Genomic DNA, 20019 nt, shown 5'->3' with positions numbered 1-20019 from the left:
AATCCCTGTTTCTTTGGAATGATGTAAGGGAGGTAACTATCAAAAAATGAAAGGTAAATGAACGCAAACCACCAAAACATTTATTCCTACGCTCCTTTTTGTTGAGCTGAACGCTCTCCACGACGTCGGCAATGATTTACCCCAATTTACCCTAATGCTTGTGTGACCTTGACCATAGAAAACTATACAGGATATACGGGATTTTGAAAAGGAGCGGGGGCTGTCAGTCTCAAAAGAATGTTTTCACCTTTTCTTACGATTTTTTTTTTCGAGAAAACCCCCAAATAAAAGGCAAAGTGGATTAAAAAGTGCAGTTTGTTACCGGTACATATTACATTTAAACAGCTTGTGCCTTTCATATTTCCGTTTCATATCTTTGCGCAATCGTAGTATGGTTTTGATTTCTTACCGATATGTGGAAACACCTATCATTCCCGGTAAAAGGGCATCAGAGCGGACACAGCCAAGGAAATGAAAAGTGGATTTAACGTCCTACTGTTCTGCTCTGACTAGGTTAATAGAGACGGGCATACGCCATACAGTGTGCTATGAGGGACATTTTGCCTACTCTTATATAGAATTCCAACTGCCAAGGGATCTTTTAAATGCACGCTAATGTGTACACGGGACCACGATTTTTCACTCCATTCCCAACAACTATACATTGTCCCTTCCCGGGCCCTCTGTCCTGCACCACTGACAAAGGGGTGCCATGCCGGAAAATACCGATGAAATTTCTCGGCCAAGCAGGGATTGAACACGGAACCTTCAGGTTAGCGAGCCAACATCTTACTCACTGAGCCACTGTGGCTTCCACAGACAAAAAAGTGTGTCCTAGCTCTGAAGCTTAATAATACAAATTTAGTTTGATATAAAAGCACAATCGTAGAAGTATTTTACGTTTTTATAAACGAGCAAAGCGATGCGAAACAATTTTTTATTAATAATTTTAATTTCCCCAATAAATTTCCAGTTCCGAGCAGGAAATAAACAAAACAAACCCCATGGTTCCCGCAGTCAATAACTGTTGGACAAGGGCAGTATTACGGTGGTCGTAATCTGTAATAGTGAAATGTCTGTATTAGTGAACACAGTTTATAAGGTATTTAGAAGAAGAAAATTAGTTATTTTAATATGTGGTCGTATACGTGAGTTATCGGTAATACCAAGTTGGTCGTTAAGCGGGATTTCACTGTAAATTGATGAGGAAGTAAACAGTGTTTATCCCGAGGGGCGTTTCTTACTCAAGTAGGTTTATCTATGATATCATATGGTTCAGTGTTAAGAAGGGATGTTGGACAAACAACGGGACAGACCAGAGGCGAAGGAGGGTAGGCCGACTAAACTTAGGGCGCCGGAAACATTTTGGTTCTGTGGCACATGCTAGAATAAATCTGAAGTATATCTGAGCCATGGCATTCCGTACCTTGACCCTTTGTTGAGGGATTATGATTAAATCCTGAAGATCTGAACATGAACATAGATAACAACAATCAAGAACTTAACGACCCATGAGTTCAGACAACAAGCATGGTATTCCTTACAAATTCCTTACAAAGGGATTCTTGCCAAATGGTACCTACCAAATTACATGTGATTCTGTTAGCTAATGAGGGGGGGGGGGGTAGCACTCCAGAGTAGAAATGAGATAACCCCAAGAACAAAAATATGACCAAGATTTAGACACCGACTGTGGCCCCGGTATAAAAAGTTTACTTTAAGCCTGACCAAGGACGTTACTGATGAACGAATGCATGTCATTAGGGTTCGTGGTAACTATTATTATTATTATTATTAGCGTATTGGGTTGTGTATGCTAGCAGCTATAAATATTCCAGTTGTCCTTCAGAGAAATTCATATTGATTGATTTTGATTTCTGAATATTATGGAAATATTAATCCGACCGTGAAATCTAATCTGAAAGCCATCAGTACAAATTGATTGGATGTTGAATCCCGAAATAAAATAACAAATCTCTCAAAATATCATCCCACTTCCTTTTCTCCAGCCCGTCTTCAGTAGCCCATTAGGAGCAGAAAAGTAGGACATTAAACCCCATTTCATTTCATTTCTATTTCTCCAGACATTTGTACCAAACTCTACACCTTATTGATTGTTATCCGTATAGCTGTATTGTGTTATACTTTTGGTCCAGGTAGGCCCGGCGGAGTGGGGGTTCTAGGGGGAGATTTGCCATTAATTTTGCCGCAAGTACTCCTTTCTCCAGGTTATTGCACGCAAGTAATTATGCTGTTAGATACGAGGCCTGATTTTAACATAGGGGTGAGACTTCTAGTACGTAGACTTTCAGTAGAAACCCCTGTTCATACTCCTCGCAGCTAATCCCACTGCTCACTGCTGTAAAGGGGGCAAATTCTTATTCTAAATTATGACTGGTCAATAGCCCGATTAACAACCAATAGCTAATTGCGTAACAGTACCAAACAGAGCTCCAAATTGGACCAAATATGTTTACATAACGTTACGTCATGACTCACGATTTTATTATGCCCAATTAACCAGTGCATAGCAGAATATTGCAGAAAAACTAATTGTGTGACAATTGAGACGAACAACACTTTCACCGTTTTTAATACCTTAAATCACTGTTCAAAGTTTTTGGGAAGGCCCCTGATTAAAAGAAGAGCTGTCGTGTTGCTGTGCTTGGGGATAGATTTGATTGAACGGGAAAAATAGACACACTCCGTCAAAAGCGCAAGTATCAGAAGCTAATCCAGCAATGGCCAGAGAGGGATTTCTCGGGTCATTGCTTCAGGAATATGAACCCTGCTGTGCTCTATACTGATCCCTGGGTTGAGAGACCTCCAGTTGCGAGGGTTAAGATTAGGTCATTTGATCCTTCACATATTTGTTAAGTTTCCTCAGAATGGGACAACAATTGTAGCCTCTGGAGGGCCTACAAAATCCATACATATTTCACATTAACTTTGCATAAAAAGCAGGGCCTATAGCTCTACAGGTCTTATGCGTAACAAAGTCGAACTTATCCAAGAACTTTTGATCCTTAACACATAGTTTAAAGGAGCTAAATCGCTAATATTTGGGACCTAGAAATTGACACAAGCTAAAAACGTGATATTTCGTACAATCAGGGTCATAATCCAAACAGTTTCAAAGTTTCAATACGCGCCCATATCGAAAGGAAACCAGACCTTTGGGATATATCAGATTGGATGAAAATTCGAACCTCTTAATGGTCCACAACCTGGGTATTACATGCTTTTAAGGGTAGCGGGGGTTTTGTAGGGCAGTTTTGGTCCGATATTCACGAAATTTGCATTCAACCGTAATTATGGTGTAACAGTGATAGGCCTATATTTGAACGGTTTTTACAATTTGCCAACTATAGAAGAAATAATAATTTTTGTTTTCACTTTACCTATCTGCATTATCAAGCATATCCGGTTTCTTTTGTACTTGTATTTAAATACTATATTTTTTTTTTTTTTTTTTGTATTATGAGTCATGAGGGCAGGATAGGCGGCTACCTACCCTCCCAGCACGCCTCTTGACCTAGGCTTGGACAGACGTTTTCATGGTTCTAGACATCTATTAATGAGCAGCTTAATTATGTATATTATATTTAGCTTGAAATTCCAGCATAGTTGCTTGGAAATACTGGTTGATATTTCAAGAAATGTTTTTATACACTATGTGGCTGTCTGAGTCCAATAGAGAGTTAATTCACGTGATGCATCACGTGGTCAGTTGATCGTTCATCACAAGAAATGTGTGCCAATCTTCTGTCATTACTAATGTAACTTTTAGCTTTGATTGTTACGTTAGACCTGAGTGTAGGAATTCAAGAAGGAAGGTAAGAATGAACGAGACCAGCCAATTCTTTGTCGTGATTATTTATTCTACTCACTCAGTCACTTTCACTAAATTTATTACCGTAATATTTACTGTCACTGTGGTAAGTCGTAATTTGTTTTTTGTATTTCCGTGGTTGTTTGGGTTGGCCAAGTCTAGTAGCGATTGGTGGGCTATATTTTACAAGAACACTTCATCTATCTTATCTATGAATATATCACAACGGTATATCCAGAGGCTTCACCGTACAAGCCATATCTGAGACAACGACTCCTGTCATTAGTAGGTCTATTACTATTAGTGCCGGACGCAGGACTTGTCAAAAAAAAAATAAGGGCGTTGTACAATAAACCGAAATCTGTCACTGACAACAATTCCCTTATAATATAGCACACTGCATGGCATGACTGTCTTAATTATTAGACAGGTTAAGGAAGTTTTAAAAGTTGAAAAACCCAATTTTATTCATTTGTAATTGAGTGATCCATATACCTACATGACTGATTAAGTCCTCGGTATTTTAATATTGTTGATAGCAACCTTGTATTCACATTTGAAATCTGTAGGCGCATACCAGCAAACACACCCTTGGTCCATGGCAAGTAGTTCCTTTAGGAACTATCTCTGATCAGACGATGTCCGCTGACAGTAACAGTTCCTATCGCTTTCTATATAGGTTCAATATGAAATTACTGCTCATTCCCCACCTTTGGTCTAAGGCTATTTTGGAATCCTTACCAACTATTTTTCATCTTTATTCTTCCTTGTTTACCAAAGGATTCATTTCTTGCCACAGCTGACACACATATAATAATTCAACACAATTTTCAAGCAGAATTTTGCGATTAAAAACATACACAAAATACGTTTGAACTGATCAGCCATTACGAGACTTGAACATGTGCAGACCGATGTTTATTTAATCGCTAAATTCTACTTGAAAATAGTGTTGAATTATTATAAATTCATGTCAGATATGACCAGAAATGATTCTGTTTGCGAAAAATAAACATTCTCAGTGAAATATAGAAGGTAAGGGTTCCAAAATAGCCTGAGAACAGAGGTGGTAGACGAGCGGTATTTTACCGTATTTTCATATTGCAGCTATATAGAAAGTGATGGGAACTGTCAGCGGACATCGTCCAATCAGAGACAGTTCCTAAAGGAACTTCATGGCAAGTTGTTCTAATGATAAACAAGTACAGTTAATGCTCAAATATTGTAGAAGACATACCAGCATGCTAATGTGGGACTAAACTCAGCATTTTAAAACTGCAACCTTTTTAAAATAGAAACCGAAATCAGAGAAAATTGGATATCAGTCGATCACCAGCAACGTTGACTTGTTCCCTGTCCTATAGTTCAGAGCCAACCAGCAACGAGGAGTGATCAATGGTTCATGTATGTTCATTGGTTTTAAGTATCATTGGATCTGGTTGGAACAAGGGAAGTAAGAAAAGAGAACACAATATTGTCATCAGGGTACTAATGTGGGCATTGTTTGACTATTGGAGCTAGATAAGTCTTTCAAAATCAATGGGTACTTTTTCACAAAGGAGGGTACATAGCCACACACACTTTATACCCTGGTTTGAAATTTCATCTGATTCAAGCATTATCAAAAATTTTTAGTTCCCTTTGTTTTTTGTATTTATGAGGGCAGATGCCCAACAGGCCCCTACCTAGCAATTTTGGTAATTTTTAAAGATAAGATTTAATTTTCAGATTTGAATTATGATAATTCAAGAAGTGAAAAAATAACCTGAATAGAACCTTAACAAGAAGATGTTGATATTACTTCTGTTTTTGTCTGGAGTTTGGTTAGAGAATGGTGGAGCACATGTGCTCAGATACAACATTAACAGCAACCCCGTCGCATCCAACCTGGATAGTTTCATACAATTTTCTGACCAAAATAAATTTGTTTCAAGTTTCCATCAAGTAAGAGGTACACAACATGAAAAGGGCAAACCTTCAACTCATGGGGAACTCCTGAAATTTGTAAATAATACAATCACTAGAACCCTATTGGCAACATTTGGTTGTACTTTCTGTAAGGCTTCAGTTGGCTTACTGCAAGAATTAGTGGCAGAGAGTTCTTCAGAAGAGGAAATAAGAATACAGATAGAAAGATTGTGTATATATCTAGGAATAGAGGATGCTAGAGTGTGTGAAGGCCTTAGTCATGAGTTTAAGGTAGGTATGATTATCATATATAGTTGACAGAAGTGATGGAGTATTTATTAAATTTTCTGAAACAGACCATGTAACGAACCATCTGAAAATTAGGTTGAATCATAATCCAATAAGTAAGTTCTAATTACAGTTCTAATTCAATTGTATGAGTCATTTGATGATTAGGAAGATCACTTGTCATTACCGCATAATATACCTGTACATATATGTACATAAAATGTAAACTTCGCTATCCGGGCACTGAAGATAACATGAAACATGGCGACTTATCAGCAACCAGATATGGAAACTGAAGTTTGGTATTTCTGTATAAAATACCACAGTGATTCAGATAGTCTTGCAGGTTAAGGATTAAGTTTTCCAAGAGTATTCCACACAGAGTTAAACCACGTGATTCAGTAAAATATATTAGGAACAGCACCTTTGATGATAATGTTTAGTGCATTTTAACGAACCGTGAAAGATGCAGAAGATAAATTTAACCTTGCTTTAATACTAAGAAGTTGTCACATACTTTTTACTTAACCACTCATTGTTTTTGTTAATTGCAGACTGAAGTATTGACAGTATTTGATCAGTTGATTCTTAGACCTAATGAAGTATGTGCACTTCTATTAGAGAATTGTGGAACACCATATAATCCTCTAGATGACTGGAATGTTACATTAGCAAATAGAACAAAACCACCAGTAGTACCTCCAAAACTTCCAAAGGTAAATTGGAATTCATTTCTATAAATTTCATAACATAACTATTATAAGCTAAACCTGCTTGTATTTCATTTTGGTCAGAAATAGAAATGGTTGATTTTATTGAAATTTAAGTGTTGGTTTCTTTTGTGTCATTAGATAAGGCCAGTATTGAGATAACTTAGTGTTTCACTGTCAACGCAGTAACACAAAATTTAAATAGAAATTTAGTAAACAAGTCCACTTCGGCCTAATCTTTAGAAACAATTATTTAATTGAATAGAGTCATCGATAATCAAAAGAACATCAAACCAATTTAATACTTTAATTTTGACCTGAATGAAAGAGGCTTAGCTCCTTTCGTAATCCTGTTTATATAAAATAGAAATAAGTTTGGATTATCATAAGGGGCCAAATACTGTTCTTGATTAATCCCCTACCGATTAAGCTAGGGGAGACTACCGGTACTATACATGCAGTAGTAAAGGTTTTCTACTCTTCTGTCTGTCATTTTTGTTTTCTGGACTTAAAGATATTTTAAGATATATGATTGAACTTTATTAGTACATTGTTTTAAATACATGTAATGTTGTTATACTAATTGTCTCCCGCCTTTCGAAGAAAGCAGGGGACTATTAAAATGGGTTCGTCCGTCTGTCTGTCCGTCACACTTTCTCTCCTTCTAATTGACCTAGAATGTTCAAACTTGGTGTAGGTGTTTATTAGGTCAATGCCTTGATGGAGTTCGAAGATGAGCATTTTCTGCTTAGGGTAAGCAGAGATAAGCAATTTGATTGGTTGATGCTTTGGGACACGATAACTTAAGTTCTAATTAAGTGAGAGTGATATGAAACTTGGTGTATAATTTCATTACATCAATACCTTGACTCAGTTTGATGATGAGAATTGTCTGCTTAGGCTAAGGAGCAATAAGTATTTTGATTGGTCAAGACTTTGGAACATAACAACTCTGCTTCTAATTGAGGTAGTATGTTTAAACTTGATGTAAATGTTCGCCTTGACTGAGTTCAATGATTAACATATCAAGCTAAAGCTAAGCAGAGATCAGCAATTTCCTTGGTTGATGCTTTGGGACAAGATAACTTTGATTCTATCTGATAGAGAGTGATGAAACTTCGTGTATAGTTAATAACCAGTTTGATTGCTCGATACTTTTGAAAAAAATAGATGTGCGATTAATTAATATGTGTCATCTATTTATTTGGGGATTTCGGCGGGGGACATCAGCCTCACTATTGGCTTGTTCATTGAAAATTCATTTAAGCAGAATTTATTCCAGCCTTATAAAAATATATGTCTGTTGGTTATATATTGATAGAAACGTATTCACATTCTCAACCTTTTTTTATAGTATGCATGCATTGTAAATTTTATAGGGGCATGTATGTATTGCTTCAACTGTGCTCTCAGAATGCTTGTTTTATTTTCATTTTAGGCTAGTTCACCAACTCTAAGAGTTCTGCAATTATCAGACATACATCTTGACATGCTTTATAAAGTAGGTACAAACGCTGAGTGTAATGAACCACTGTGTTGTCGACCACCTGATGGTCAGCCTGGTGAGTGTTCAAATTATTCTACCATTCAATCTGATTAAAACACAGATCTTGTTTCGTTTCGTTTTTTATAGTTCAAAATTTTGTTTTAGTTGTCTTTACTACACTAGGATCTGGAAGAGTTGTGATATTACACACGTTCTTGTTGATATGAGGGATTAACCAATGAAACAGTTTGTTACAGCGAGTTCTTTATGTGCGGTAAAACTTGGAACTGTGGGTAAACAACTAGAAACGTCAATGCAGATTGATTAATCAATGTCTGACGTCATAAGGTTAAAAGCCGCTCGTATGACCCCTGACGCGAACTTTCTCCAAAACCTGTCATCTTCATGTAGTGTAGGCCATCGAATGTATAAAAAAAAAAAAAACGAAATATAGTTCTGTATTTTAATCAGATTGTCTACCGTTGAGAGTCTGGTTTATTAGATTTTTAGATAATTAGTTTAAATGGGTAATAGATGTAAAATAAACACATTCAATGGTAACAAAATAAAATTTATGTAATTATTCAAATGGCTATAATTTAAAAATTAAATATGTAGTCTACAGAAAGAAATAAGGTCAAATATAATCAATCTACAATTACCACTTAGCTAGCATGATTTAAAAAATAACCTTATTTGTGTTCCTCATTCTCGAGTTTTTTCTCAATATTGTTTTAGTTTTATGTAAGATAGTTGGTGTGCTTATCAGATTTTATAGGTTATTTACATTAGTAAGACCAGCAGAAGAAATAAGGCCAAATATAATTATAGTACATCAAGCATCATTTTTAAAATGTCCTTATTTATTTGTGTTCCTCATTCTGGAGTATTTTGTCAATATTTTTTCTCCAAGCTTCTGAAAATCTGTTGTTACATTTATTCGAGAGCGTTCCATCAACACGTAATTCAAAATCGGCGAGACATGTTCCCATATTGAAAATATAGTTCCAGGTTGTGTTGTATTTGAGATATTGTATTTGATGATGTACGTGTGCAAACGAATATGCCGGCCATAGCTGCTGTAAATATGTTTGTTATTCAACAAGCATTTTAAGAGTATTGAAACACATGTTAATAATTTCTGTATTGAAAACTATTTTGATTACAAATCTATTAACTATTACACCTTACAATAACCCGAAATCGATGTAGATAACAGTTTAATTTAAATTGTAAACCTAGTGTTTTTATTATTTCCAGCTAAAGGTGTACCTGGTGCAGGTAAATGGGGAGATTATAGAAATTGTGATACAACATCGTGGACTTTAGATAACATGTTTCAACATTTAGTTAATATATCAGATCAGGTAGTTGAATATTCCCAATTACAAGCACAGCTATTACTCATTTATAGTACTCTGATGTTTACTTTGGTGGGTTATTGCCCAAATATTACACTGTTCCAAATAGCTTTAACTTATATTAATTCTCGGGCCAAATCATTGCTAGTCTCTATTATCCAGAAAAATATTTGAGAATAATAGGTCATTCGCTCGATTGTCTGGTCTTTTACATTATCATAAACAAAGTCTAAGGGAGGTAACTTGTCCCAAAACAAGATGTTGATGCCCATGACATTAATTTAAGCATGTCATTTCCGAAAATCCATTTGATTGCATTACCAGTTCAATATCCAACACTCATAATTTTTTTATTGTAAAATTTCTCTCTTCATGGGCCATATCTATTATTTTTTTTAAATTAATTCTAATTCGCTGTCCCGATTCATGTTTATTTAGCCTATAATAATGCAATATACAACTTTTTTTTCCAGTTTGACTTTGTTTTATGGACAGGTGACCTACCACCTCACAATGTATGGAACCAAACACGAACAGACCAATTGGGCATATTGGATACTTTGACTGCAAGATTTAAAAAATATCTTCCAAATAAAATGATATTTTCAGCGCTGGGCAACCATGAAAGTTCTCCAGTCAATAGGTATGCAACAGCAAGTTCCTGTTTTGATACAGATCTTACATCTTTTTGAATTGTTCTCGGACAAAAGCTTGTATACAGTCTAAAATGTGTCAATTGAAAATTCAAATACATTAAATTTAAATATATATCATGGGTCATTTCAAGTTTAGAGTTAAATGAAGTTGAGCTAGTGTTAAGTTATGATCTGTTCATTCACATAGAGATCTTTAATACTTCTTTCAAATTGAGATGTTCACACAGAATTATGGTTTTGGTATTCTGTCATCAAGACATCTGTTTGCATCAGAAGCAAATTTTAAACACTTTGTATTAGTGTCGGGATAATCCTTTTATTTGATTTTCTATGTAGAAAATTGAGAAATCTTGTTTCTTTTTATTATGGTATGAATTATTAACTATAATAGTTTAAAAATAGATAATGCAAAATGAATTTATTGAAAATTCCATTCAAACTGCTCCATTGCGAGCAAAGATATTAGCTTTTGAAGGTTTGACCGGATGTGTGCATTAATTGCAGCCACTGCACTGGTTGTTTGAAGCTTAGCCTCGCTTCACCATTTTTAGATTAAATCAATATATGGCTGAACCGTTCTAATCTACTTAATATCGGAGATATCCGATGACATCGAGAGTTGGTTATCTTCTTGTCATGTTAATAAAAGTCTAATTAATAGTTTATATAACATTTAAGGCCTTAAGAAAGACCTGCAATAGTGTGGTCAAAGGAGGTACATTGGTGCTGTATGCAACTATGACACGAGGTATTTCTTTTAAATGAATTGGTTGCATGGAAATGTGTTTTATTTAATCCAAATCAATATATTTTTGATTTAATTAAAAAGTTACCACTCACTATATGTATTTTTTTTGCAGTTTTCCACCTCCTTTTATCAATGGTAATGAGTCTATTGATTGGTTATATGAGGCATTGGCAGAAGACTGGACAACCTGGCTACCAAATTCTACAATAGCCACAATTAAACAGTAAGCTAAATAACATCTCAGATATTCTAGAATATACTACAGTTCTGGAAACCGATAGCTTTGATATGTCATTGAGTAGTTTTAAAGTGATTTCTTGAAATAAAGATATACCATGAGTTAGTCCAAACATGATATTTCCTGTTAGGTCATATGCCCAGGATTTATACTATGTTAATTCTGAATGATTGGTTTCTTTAAACCAAACTTTTATTCTATTTCATGGCATTGTTGTTGGTCTCTGTTATAGGAGGAAATGATTTAGACAAATTTTATAATTGTGCACCAGGAAGGTAAACATGTCAATCTAATCTTTTAAGGAGAAGGAAACGTTTCCCTATTGTCTGATTTCTGAACAATATATTGTGACTATCTACATTTAATGTAGATGACTATTGTGGTCTCTGTCGTCTTTTGGTCTAGCCCAAGTTTGCTTATCAGTTCTCTTCCTCTTACACAGTACAGTTTTTAAAACTTGAAGGGATTGTTTGAACACAGTACAGGACAAAGTTCTTTATATATTTGTACAGGTTGGTGGGATTGTTCATTAAGGTATAAGTAAGTTTTAAAAAATCTTTTATGAACTTAATTGTACTAAACTTAAAGTCGAAATGTGAAGGGAAAAATAAATTTCAAGTGTTATCTGTTTTCATATGACAATTTCTAATTTCAAGCAGTTAGTCCAGAACATAATTTCGACTCGATTTCATACATTTATGTTTCTATAGGGTTCATTCTGAGGCCCAAATGAACAATAATAACACCATGTTTTTAAAACAAAATAAATTGATAACTTTTTCATGTATCATGTTTGCAAGCTTTTAAATAAGACCGGAAAATCAACCGTTAAACTCCTTTCTAAAATTACAAGGGGTGGGGGGGGGTAGATGACCGAATGGTTAGCATGTGCGAGCTGTATGTAAGGTCTCTGTCATTGAGTCAACTGCCATGGTTTTATTGAAATAAAATTGAACCATATGTTAGTCCCGAAATGACTAGTTTGTGTACGTTAAACCCCATTTCTCTCTCTCTCGAATTATGATCCAACACACAAATCATTTAATTTTAGATTCAGCACAGTTGACTTAGCAGCTGGAGGGGGTATAGGGAGTCTGACAATCCCCCATACTGTTATCATATCTTCTTTTTTTATAGGGGTGGTTTTTATGAAGTATCACCATATCCTGGTTACAGAATAATATCAATTAATACAAATTACTGTAATAATCAAAACTGGTAAAGTATGACTTAATACAATTTATTAATAACCATAAAGCTTATATTTTTATCTCCATACCTACATGTAAATTGACGAGATTTCTGGACCGTAAGAATTATTCAGCTTGTCTGCAATATATTAGGAATGCCATTTGGAAAAGTAAAAGCTTTATTGTATTTGTCTAACATTATGATTCTGTTTTTAACTCTTTTTTTTATACGTGCACATTTTCATGTGGATGTATATTGTCGTCACCCCTGTCCGTCCGGACGTCTGTCCGTCCACAATTTGTTTGTGGACACTCTACAGGTGACAATTTTTATTCGATTTTGACGAAACTTAAAATATAGATTTATCTCCCAAAGATCTCGGTTCCTTTCGATATTGGCATGTATCGAACCATAGCTTGTGTACACTCTAGAGGTCACAATTTTCATCTGGTTTTGATAAAACTTGTAATGCATGTTTATAACCCAAAGATCTTGGTTCCTTTCTATATTTGCACATATCGGAGGGTAACTTCCTGAATTATGACCCCTGATTGTACGAAAATTCACGATTTTTTGCTTGTGGTCCCTCTATATCACTGTTACACTGTAATGTTGGTTAAGATCGAATTTCGTGAAAATCGGACCAAAACTGACAGACAAAATGGCTGCCCCTCGTACGCAAATAGTGTAAACATATGGTATATCAAGGTTGTGGACCCTCTAGTGGTCACCATTTTGATCCGATTTTGATGAAACTGAAAATACATGTTTATTACCCAAACATCCTTTTTATACGCCCACATGGAAATGTGGTTGTATATTGCCGTTGCCCCCGTCCGTCGGTCCGTCCGTCGTCCACAATTTCTTGTGAACACTCTACAGACTACATTTATCATCTGATTGTTTTGAAATTGATATATGTTGTTTGCATTAGTGAGATGAAGAAGCCTATTTAATTTCAATAACTTCCGTTAATTTTGTCTGGAGTTATGGCCCTTGTTTCACTTTGTTGCACTTTGTTGCACCTTGTTGCACCATGTGGACGCTCTAACGGCAAAAGTTATCAACCGATCTGTATGAAATTTATATGCATCATTTAAATTAGTAACACAAAGAAGCCTATTTAATTTCATCAATTTACGTTAATTACATCTAGAGTTATGGCCCTTGTTTCACTTTGTTGAATCTTGTGAACGCTCTAATGACAACAGTTATCATCCGATCTGTTTGCAATTGATATGCATCATTTAAATTAGTGAAACGAAGAAGCCTATTCAATTTGAGCAATTTCCGTTAATTACGCCGTGAGTTATGGCCCTTGTTTCACTTCTTTGTACCTTGTGAATGCTCTAATGACAAAAGTTATTATCTGATCTGTATGAAATTTATATGCATCATTTAGATTAGTAAAACAAAGAAGCTTATTGAATTTCAGCAATTTTCGTTAATTACATCTAGAGTTATGGCCCTTGTTTCACTTTGTTGAATCATTTGAACACTCTAATGACAACAGTTATCATCCAATCTGTATGAAATTTATATGCATCATTTAAATTAGTGAAACGAAGAATCATATCGAATTTCAGCAATTTCCTTTAATTACGCCGTGAGTTATGGCCCTTGTTTCACTTTGTTGTACCTTGTTTATGCTCTAACGATAAAAGTTATTATCCGATCTGTATGAAATTTTTATGCATCATTTAAATTAGTAAAACAAAGAAGTTTATTGAATTTCAGCAATTTCCGTTAATTACATCTAGAGTTATGGCCCTTGTTTCACTTTGTTGAATCATTTGAACACTCTAATGACAACAGTTATCATCCAATCTGTTTGAAATTGATATGCATCATTAGTGCTATTGAATTTCAACAATTTCCATAAATTACACCGTGAGTAATGGCCCTTTTTTCACTTTGTTGTACCTTCTGAATGCTTTAATGACAAAAGTTATTATCCGATTTGTATGAAATTTATGGGTATCGTTTAAATTAGTAAAATGAACAAGCCTATTAAGTTTCAGCAAATTTCCGTTAATTACATCTAGAGTTATGACCCTTGTTTCACATTGTTGAATCTTGTGAACGCTTTATCGACAAAAGTTATCACCCAATCTGTATGAAATTCATATGCATCATTTAAATTAGTGAAATGAAGAAGCCCTTGTTTTACTTTGTTGAACCTTGTGAACGTTCGAACGACAAAAGTTATCATCCGATCTGTATGAAATTGATATGTATTATTTGAATTAGTAAAACGAAAAAGTCTGTCGAATTTCAACAATTTCTGTAGATTACTTCCAGAGTTACAGCCCTTGTTTTAGTTTTTAGAACCTTGTGAACCCTCAAACGACGAAAATTATAATGTCATCTGTATGAAATTGTCCATTAAATGCCCCCTAATTACCTACAAAAGAACAAATATACAACAACTCTTGTCGACCGCTCGGACGATTTAGCTGCTGTGGGCGTATGTTTAGTTGCCTGGCAACCTATCTTTTTTATTTTTAGCTTCTTCTCTATCCATCTCTTGCAAAATGTGGGCGTATCTTGTCAGGCAGCCGCTGGTTTTATATTAAATTGATGGTAATGTTTGCTTTTTGGGACACCTGATAACAAATCTCACATAATTTAAACCCTTTTTATACTAGGGCATAAATGTATATTCAAATAGGTTGTAATTAACAGAATTAAGCAAGGAATGCCGTTTGAAATAGTATGATGCTGGCTCACTAACCAGGAGGTCCAGGGTTTCAGACTGGGGTTGACCGAGAAAGTTCCCTTTACAGTTAGAATCCGATGAAGAATAAAGGGATCGAGGCACCGTTTCCCTCATGTGACATTGCATGGCATTTGCTTGTACAGTTTTCATTAACCCGTTTGGTGCAGTTTTATAAATATTATTAAAGATACATTATGTAAGATTTAGATAAAGAGCTAGCCATTCTTGCTATAATGTAAAATGAATAATTTGAAAATTTAATTCAAATTACTCTATTGCGGGCGAAGATATTAGCCTTTGAAGGTTTGACAAGACGTGTGCAATAATTTCAACCACCGTACTGGTTGTTAAAGCTAAGTCTTGCTCCTCCATTTTTAGCTTAAATCAAAATATGGCTGAACTGCTCTAATCTATTTAATATCGGAGAAATCCGATGCCATCCAGAGTTGATTATGGCCTGGATAAGTTAATTAATGTCTAATTAATAATTTAGAAAACATTTCAGGCCTAAAAGATGTACAATAGGCAGATTTAGCTCTCGCATAATGTATGTTTAAATGTGATATTTATAAATTTTAGGTGGTTATTGTTAAATACAACTGATCCTGCTGGTCAACTACAGTGGTTAATTGGTGCCTTACAACAAGCAGAAGATAATCATGAAAAGGTAATTTAATACATTGCTAGATATACAATGCTTTCTGATTTCCGATAACATGTAACATGCATCGTTGGAATTAGGTCAATAAACCAGCATTGCTAGATTTAGTTTTAAACTTGCCATATGTATTCCTCATAGCCTAAGGGTGGCAACTGTTGATTTTGGTGCATGTCCCAACCCCCAGGGACAGAGCCACACCCAATTTTTGTGTTAAATGCCTGAAGGCCACAATTCTGAATGGATTATCTCGAAAGTTTATATACTTATTCCTTATACCCTAAGAACAGCATTTTCTGCTTAGGATAAGCAAAGGTAAGCAATTTGATTGGTTGATGCTTTGGGACAGGATAACTTTAGTTGGAATTAAGTGAAAGTGATGAAACTTGATGTATAGTTTCATTACATCAATACCTTCACTAAGTTCGATAATGAACATTTTCTGCCCAGGGTAAGCAGAACGATAAGCAATTTTATTGGTTGAGACTTTGGAACATAATAACTGTCCTTCTAATTGAGCTAGAATGTTCAAACTTGATGTAGGCGTTCATTAGGTGAATGCATTGATGGAGTTCGAAGATGAGCATTTTCTGGTTAGGGAAAACAGAGATAAGCTATTTGATTGGTTGATACTTTTAATTGGGATACAATAACTTTAGTTCTAATTAAGTGAATGTTCAAACTTGGTGTAGGTGTTTATTAGGTCAATGCCTTGATGGAGTTCGAAGATGAGCATTTTCTGCTTAGGGTAAGCAGAGATAAGCAATTTGATTGGTTTTTGCTTTGGGACACGATAACTTTAGTTCTAAATAAGTGAGAGTGATGAAACTTGGTGTATAGTTTCATTACATCAATACCTTGACTAAGTTCAAAAATGAGCATTTTCTGCTTGGGCTAAGCAGAGCAATAAGAAATTTGATTGGTCGAGACGTTGGAACATAACAACTCTGCTTTTAATCGAGGTAGAATGTTTACATTTGATGGAGATGTTCATTAGGTGAATGTCTTGACTGAGTTCAATGATTAACATTTCAAGCTGAAGCTAAGCAGTGCTTATCAATTTCATTGGTCAATTCTTTGGGACAAGATAATCTTGATTCTATTTGATAGAGAGTGATGAAACTTAGTGTATAGTTTGATTGCTCGATACTTTTGAAAAAAATAAATGTGCTACTAATTAATATGTCATCTATTTATTTTGGGATTTCGGCGGCGGACATCAGCCTTACTGTTGGCTTGTTTTTTGTACTCCAGGTTCATATAATTGGACATATACCACCTGGTATATCTGATTGTCTGCGGGCATGGAGTTGGAATTATTATAAAATTGTTAACAGGTAATAAAACATGATCTCAAAATTTATCATTACATATTTTATTCACAAAATTCAAGGTTAAATTTCAAATTTACAATTGTATGCATTAAAGTAACCTTGAGCAGAAAGATGATGGAAAACATTGTCTCCTACAGTTTTCAGTTGTGTTGTAATATTGGGAAGGATCATGTATATTCTCAGCCACAACAATGATGAGTCATTGTGTTAGGGAAAAAAAGTTGTTATTGTTTAGTAATTTTAAGTTCACAAATTTGCCCTGTAAGTATATTAAATGAAGAAGATTACTGTATTTGATTTGAATTGTTGTTTTTTCTAGGTATGAAAGTACAATAGTGGGTCAGTTTTTTGGTCATACTCATGGAGACCATTTTGAAGTCTTTTATGATGAAAAAGATTTTAAACGACCAACTGGTGTGGCTTATATATGTCCAAGCGTTACAACATTTCCTCAACTGAATCCAGCATTTAGAATTTACACCATAGATGGTAACTACACTGGGTCATCGTGGGTAAGTTATTTATAATTCAAACAAATATTTTTACTGGGTTGGTATTCTCAAATTTTGTGGATATGCCTATCGGCACAATAGTCTACATTTTTATCTGATTTTAATGAAACTTGATATGTGACTTTGAATGCATTAATCATTTACTGGAGTTACTGCCCTTCCTTGACATTGTGAGAAACATTGGATTTTATAAGTTAGGATTTTTTCTTTTTTTTATAGGCTGTATTGGATCATGAGACTTATATAATGAACTTAACTTCAGCTAATCTTTATAATAAACCAGAATGGAAATTAGAATATTCAGCTAAAGTAAGTACTGGTAGATGAATATTATTACATTAAATGCTTTAAAGGGTTAGTCCCATCTATTACAGGACCAACAAGTTAATAGTGGTTTTAAGTATTAAATTAAACGCCAAAATATGACGATGTAGCTTTTTTTACAGTGTATGAAAAATTCAAATCAAAATATTAAGCAGTTTGGATGAGTTCAGAACGTAAATCTTGTCAAACTGAAAGCATGTATTTCTTGAAGTACCACAATGTTTCACATGTTGCACAGGCCGGACTAGAATACAATTTTGCAGCAGTCATTCATGCTTAATTGAACAAGTGTTATTAACTATAATGTATGTGCCACATACTATGTGGACTGCTCCTTTAATGTACCACAGATTGATAAAAGAGACTTGATAATTTTGGTATCTGTTGGAACATATATCTTGTATAATGGATGCCTGATCTGTTTTAGTTGCGCAAATGTTTCATGCAGAATAGTTGAATGTAATCTTTTTGAAACTTTATCTTGTGTTTCAAAACATTATATTAAGCCAAAATGATTAAATTATGTGTTCTGTTCCATTTTATTATAGAAAGATTATGGTATGCCATCTTTATTTCCTGTTGACTGGAATAATTTGATTGATAAAATGTCAACCAACAATACTTTACTATATCAGTTTTATAGGTAAGTCTTTAATTTTACCTTAGAAAAATTATAATGGGTTCATCCGTCTGTCTGTCTGTCCGTCTGTCTGTCCCGTCTGTCTGTCCCGTCTGTCTGTCCGTCCGTCACACTTTTTGGGATACAATAACTCTCTTCCTAATTGAGCTAGAATGTTCAAACTTGGTGTATGTGTTTATTAGGTCAATGCCTTGATGGAGTTCGAAGATGAGCATTTTCCGAGAATGTTCAAACTTGGTGTATGTGTTTATTAGGTAAATGCCTTGATGGAGTTCGAAGATGAGCATTTTCCGCTTAGGGTAAGCAGAGATAAGCAATTTGATTGGTTGATACTTTGGGGCACGATAACTCTCTTCCTAATTGAGCTAGAATGTTCAAACTTGGTGTATGTGTTGATTAGGTCAATGCCTTGATGGAGTTCGAAGATGAGCATTTTCCGCTTAGGGTAAGCAGAGATAAGCAATTTGATTGGTTGATGCTTTGGGACACGATAACTTTAGTTCTAATTAAGTGAGATTGATGAAACTTGGTGTATAGTTTCATTACAGTAATACCTTGACTAAGTTTGATAATGAGCATTTTCTGCTCAGGGTAAGCAGAGCGATACGCAATTTGATTGGTCGAGACTTTGGAAAACAATAACTCTCCTACTTTGATTGTCCCCCGCCTTTCGAAGAAAGCAGGGAACTATTAAAATGGGTTCGTCCGTCTGTCTGTTTGTCTGTCTGTCCGTTCCGCTTATGGTAAGCAGAGATAAACAATTTGATTGGTTGATCTTCGAATTGAGTAAATGTTCATGCTTATTGTCCCCCGCCTTTCGAAGAAAGCATGGAACTATTAAAATGGGTTCGTCCGTCTGTCTGTTTGTCTGTCCGTTCCGCTTAGGGTAAGCAGAGATAAACAATTTGATTGGTTGATGCTTTGGGACACTATAACTTTAGTTCTAATTAAGTAGATAAACAATTTGATTGGTTGATGCTTTGGGACACTATAACTTTAGTTCTAATTAAGTGAGAGTGATGAAACTTGGTGTATAGTTTCATTACAGTAATACCTTGACTAAGATCGATAATGAGCATTTTCTGCTCAGATTAAGCAGAGCGATAAGCAATTTGATTTGCTGAGACTTTGGAACACAATAACTCTCCTTCGAATTGAGTTAAAATGTTCAAAATTGGTGTGTATGCTTATTGTCCCCCGCCTTTCGAAGAAAGCAGGGGACTATTAAAATGGGTTCGTCCGTCGTCTGTTTGTCTGTCTGTCTGTCACACTCCTTCGAATTGAGTTAAAATGTTCAAAATTGGTGTGTATGCTTATTGTCCCCCGCCTTTCGAAGAAAGCAGGGGACTATTAAAATGGGTTCGTCCGTCTGTCTGTTTGTCTGTCTGTCCGTCACACTTTTTGGGACACAATA

At 35.0% G+C, this 20019-nt stretch overlaps 1 protein-coding gene across 3 annotated transcripts in view; it reads left to right on the top strand.

Annotated features, from left to right (window-relative positions):
- Window positions 1-20019, top strand: part of LOC126830754 (sphingomyelin phosphodiesterase) — a 41987-nt gene that overhangs the window by 18695 nt on the left and 3273 nt on the right. For 2 of the 3 annotated variants that reach the window (XM_056102695.1, XM_050561154.1), the window contains exons 2-13: window positions 5561-6031; window positions 6583-6744; window positions 8177-8300; window positions 9485-9591; window positions 10059-10228; window positions 11102-11212; window positions 12365-12445; window positions 15717-15804; window positions 17050-17132; window positions 17449-17641; window positions 17861-17950; window positions 18514-18608. In XM_056102695.1, coding sequence (XP_055958670.1) covers window positions 5621-6031; window positions 6583-6744; window positions 8177-8300; window positions 9485-9591; window positions 10059-10228; window positions 11102-11212; window positions 12365-12445; window positions 15717-15804; window positions 17050-17132; window positions 17449-17641; window positions 17861-17950; window positions 18514-18608 — 1715 coding nt within the window. In that variant the 5' untranslated portion in view covers window positions 5561-5620. Of the gene's footprint in view, window positions 1-3716; window positions 3837-5560; window positions 6032-6582; window positions 6745-8176; window positions 8301-9484; window positions 9592-10058; window positions 10229-11101; window positions 11213-12364; window positions 12446-15716; window positions 15805-17049; window positions 17133-17448; window positions 17642-17860; window positions 17951-18513; window positions 18609-20019 lie in introns of those variants that run through there. The other variant, XM_050561155.1, reaches the window with a different exon arrangement.

This window comes from Patella vulgata, chromosome 8 (genome assembly GCF_932274485.2).
Source record: "Patella vulgata chromosome 8, xgPatVulg1.2, whole genome shotgun sequence".
Taxonomy (NCBI): Eukaryota; Metazoa; Mollusca; class Gastropoda; family Patellidae; genus Patella; species Patella vulgata.
This window is presented reverse-complemented; position numbering and strand designations above follow the sequence as displayed.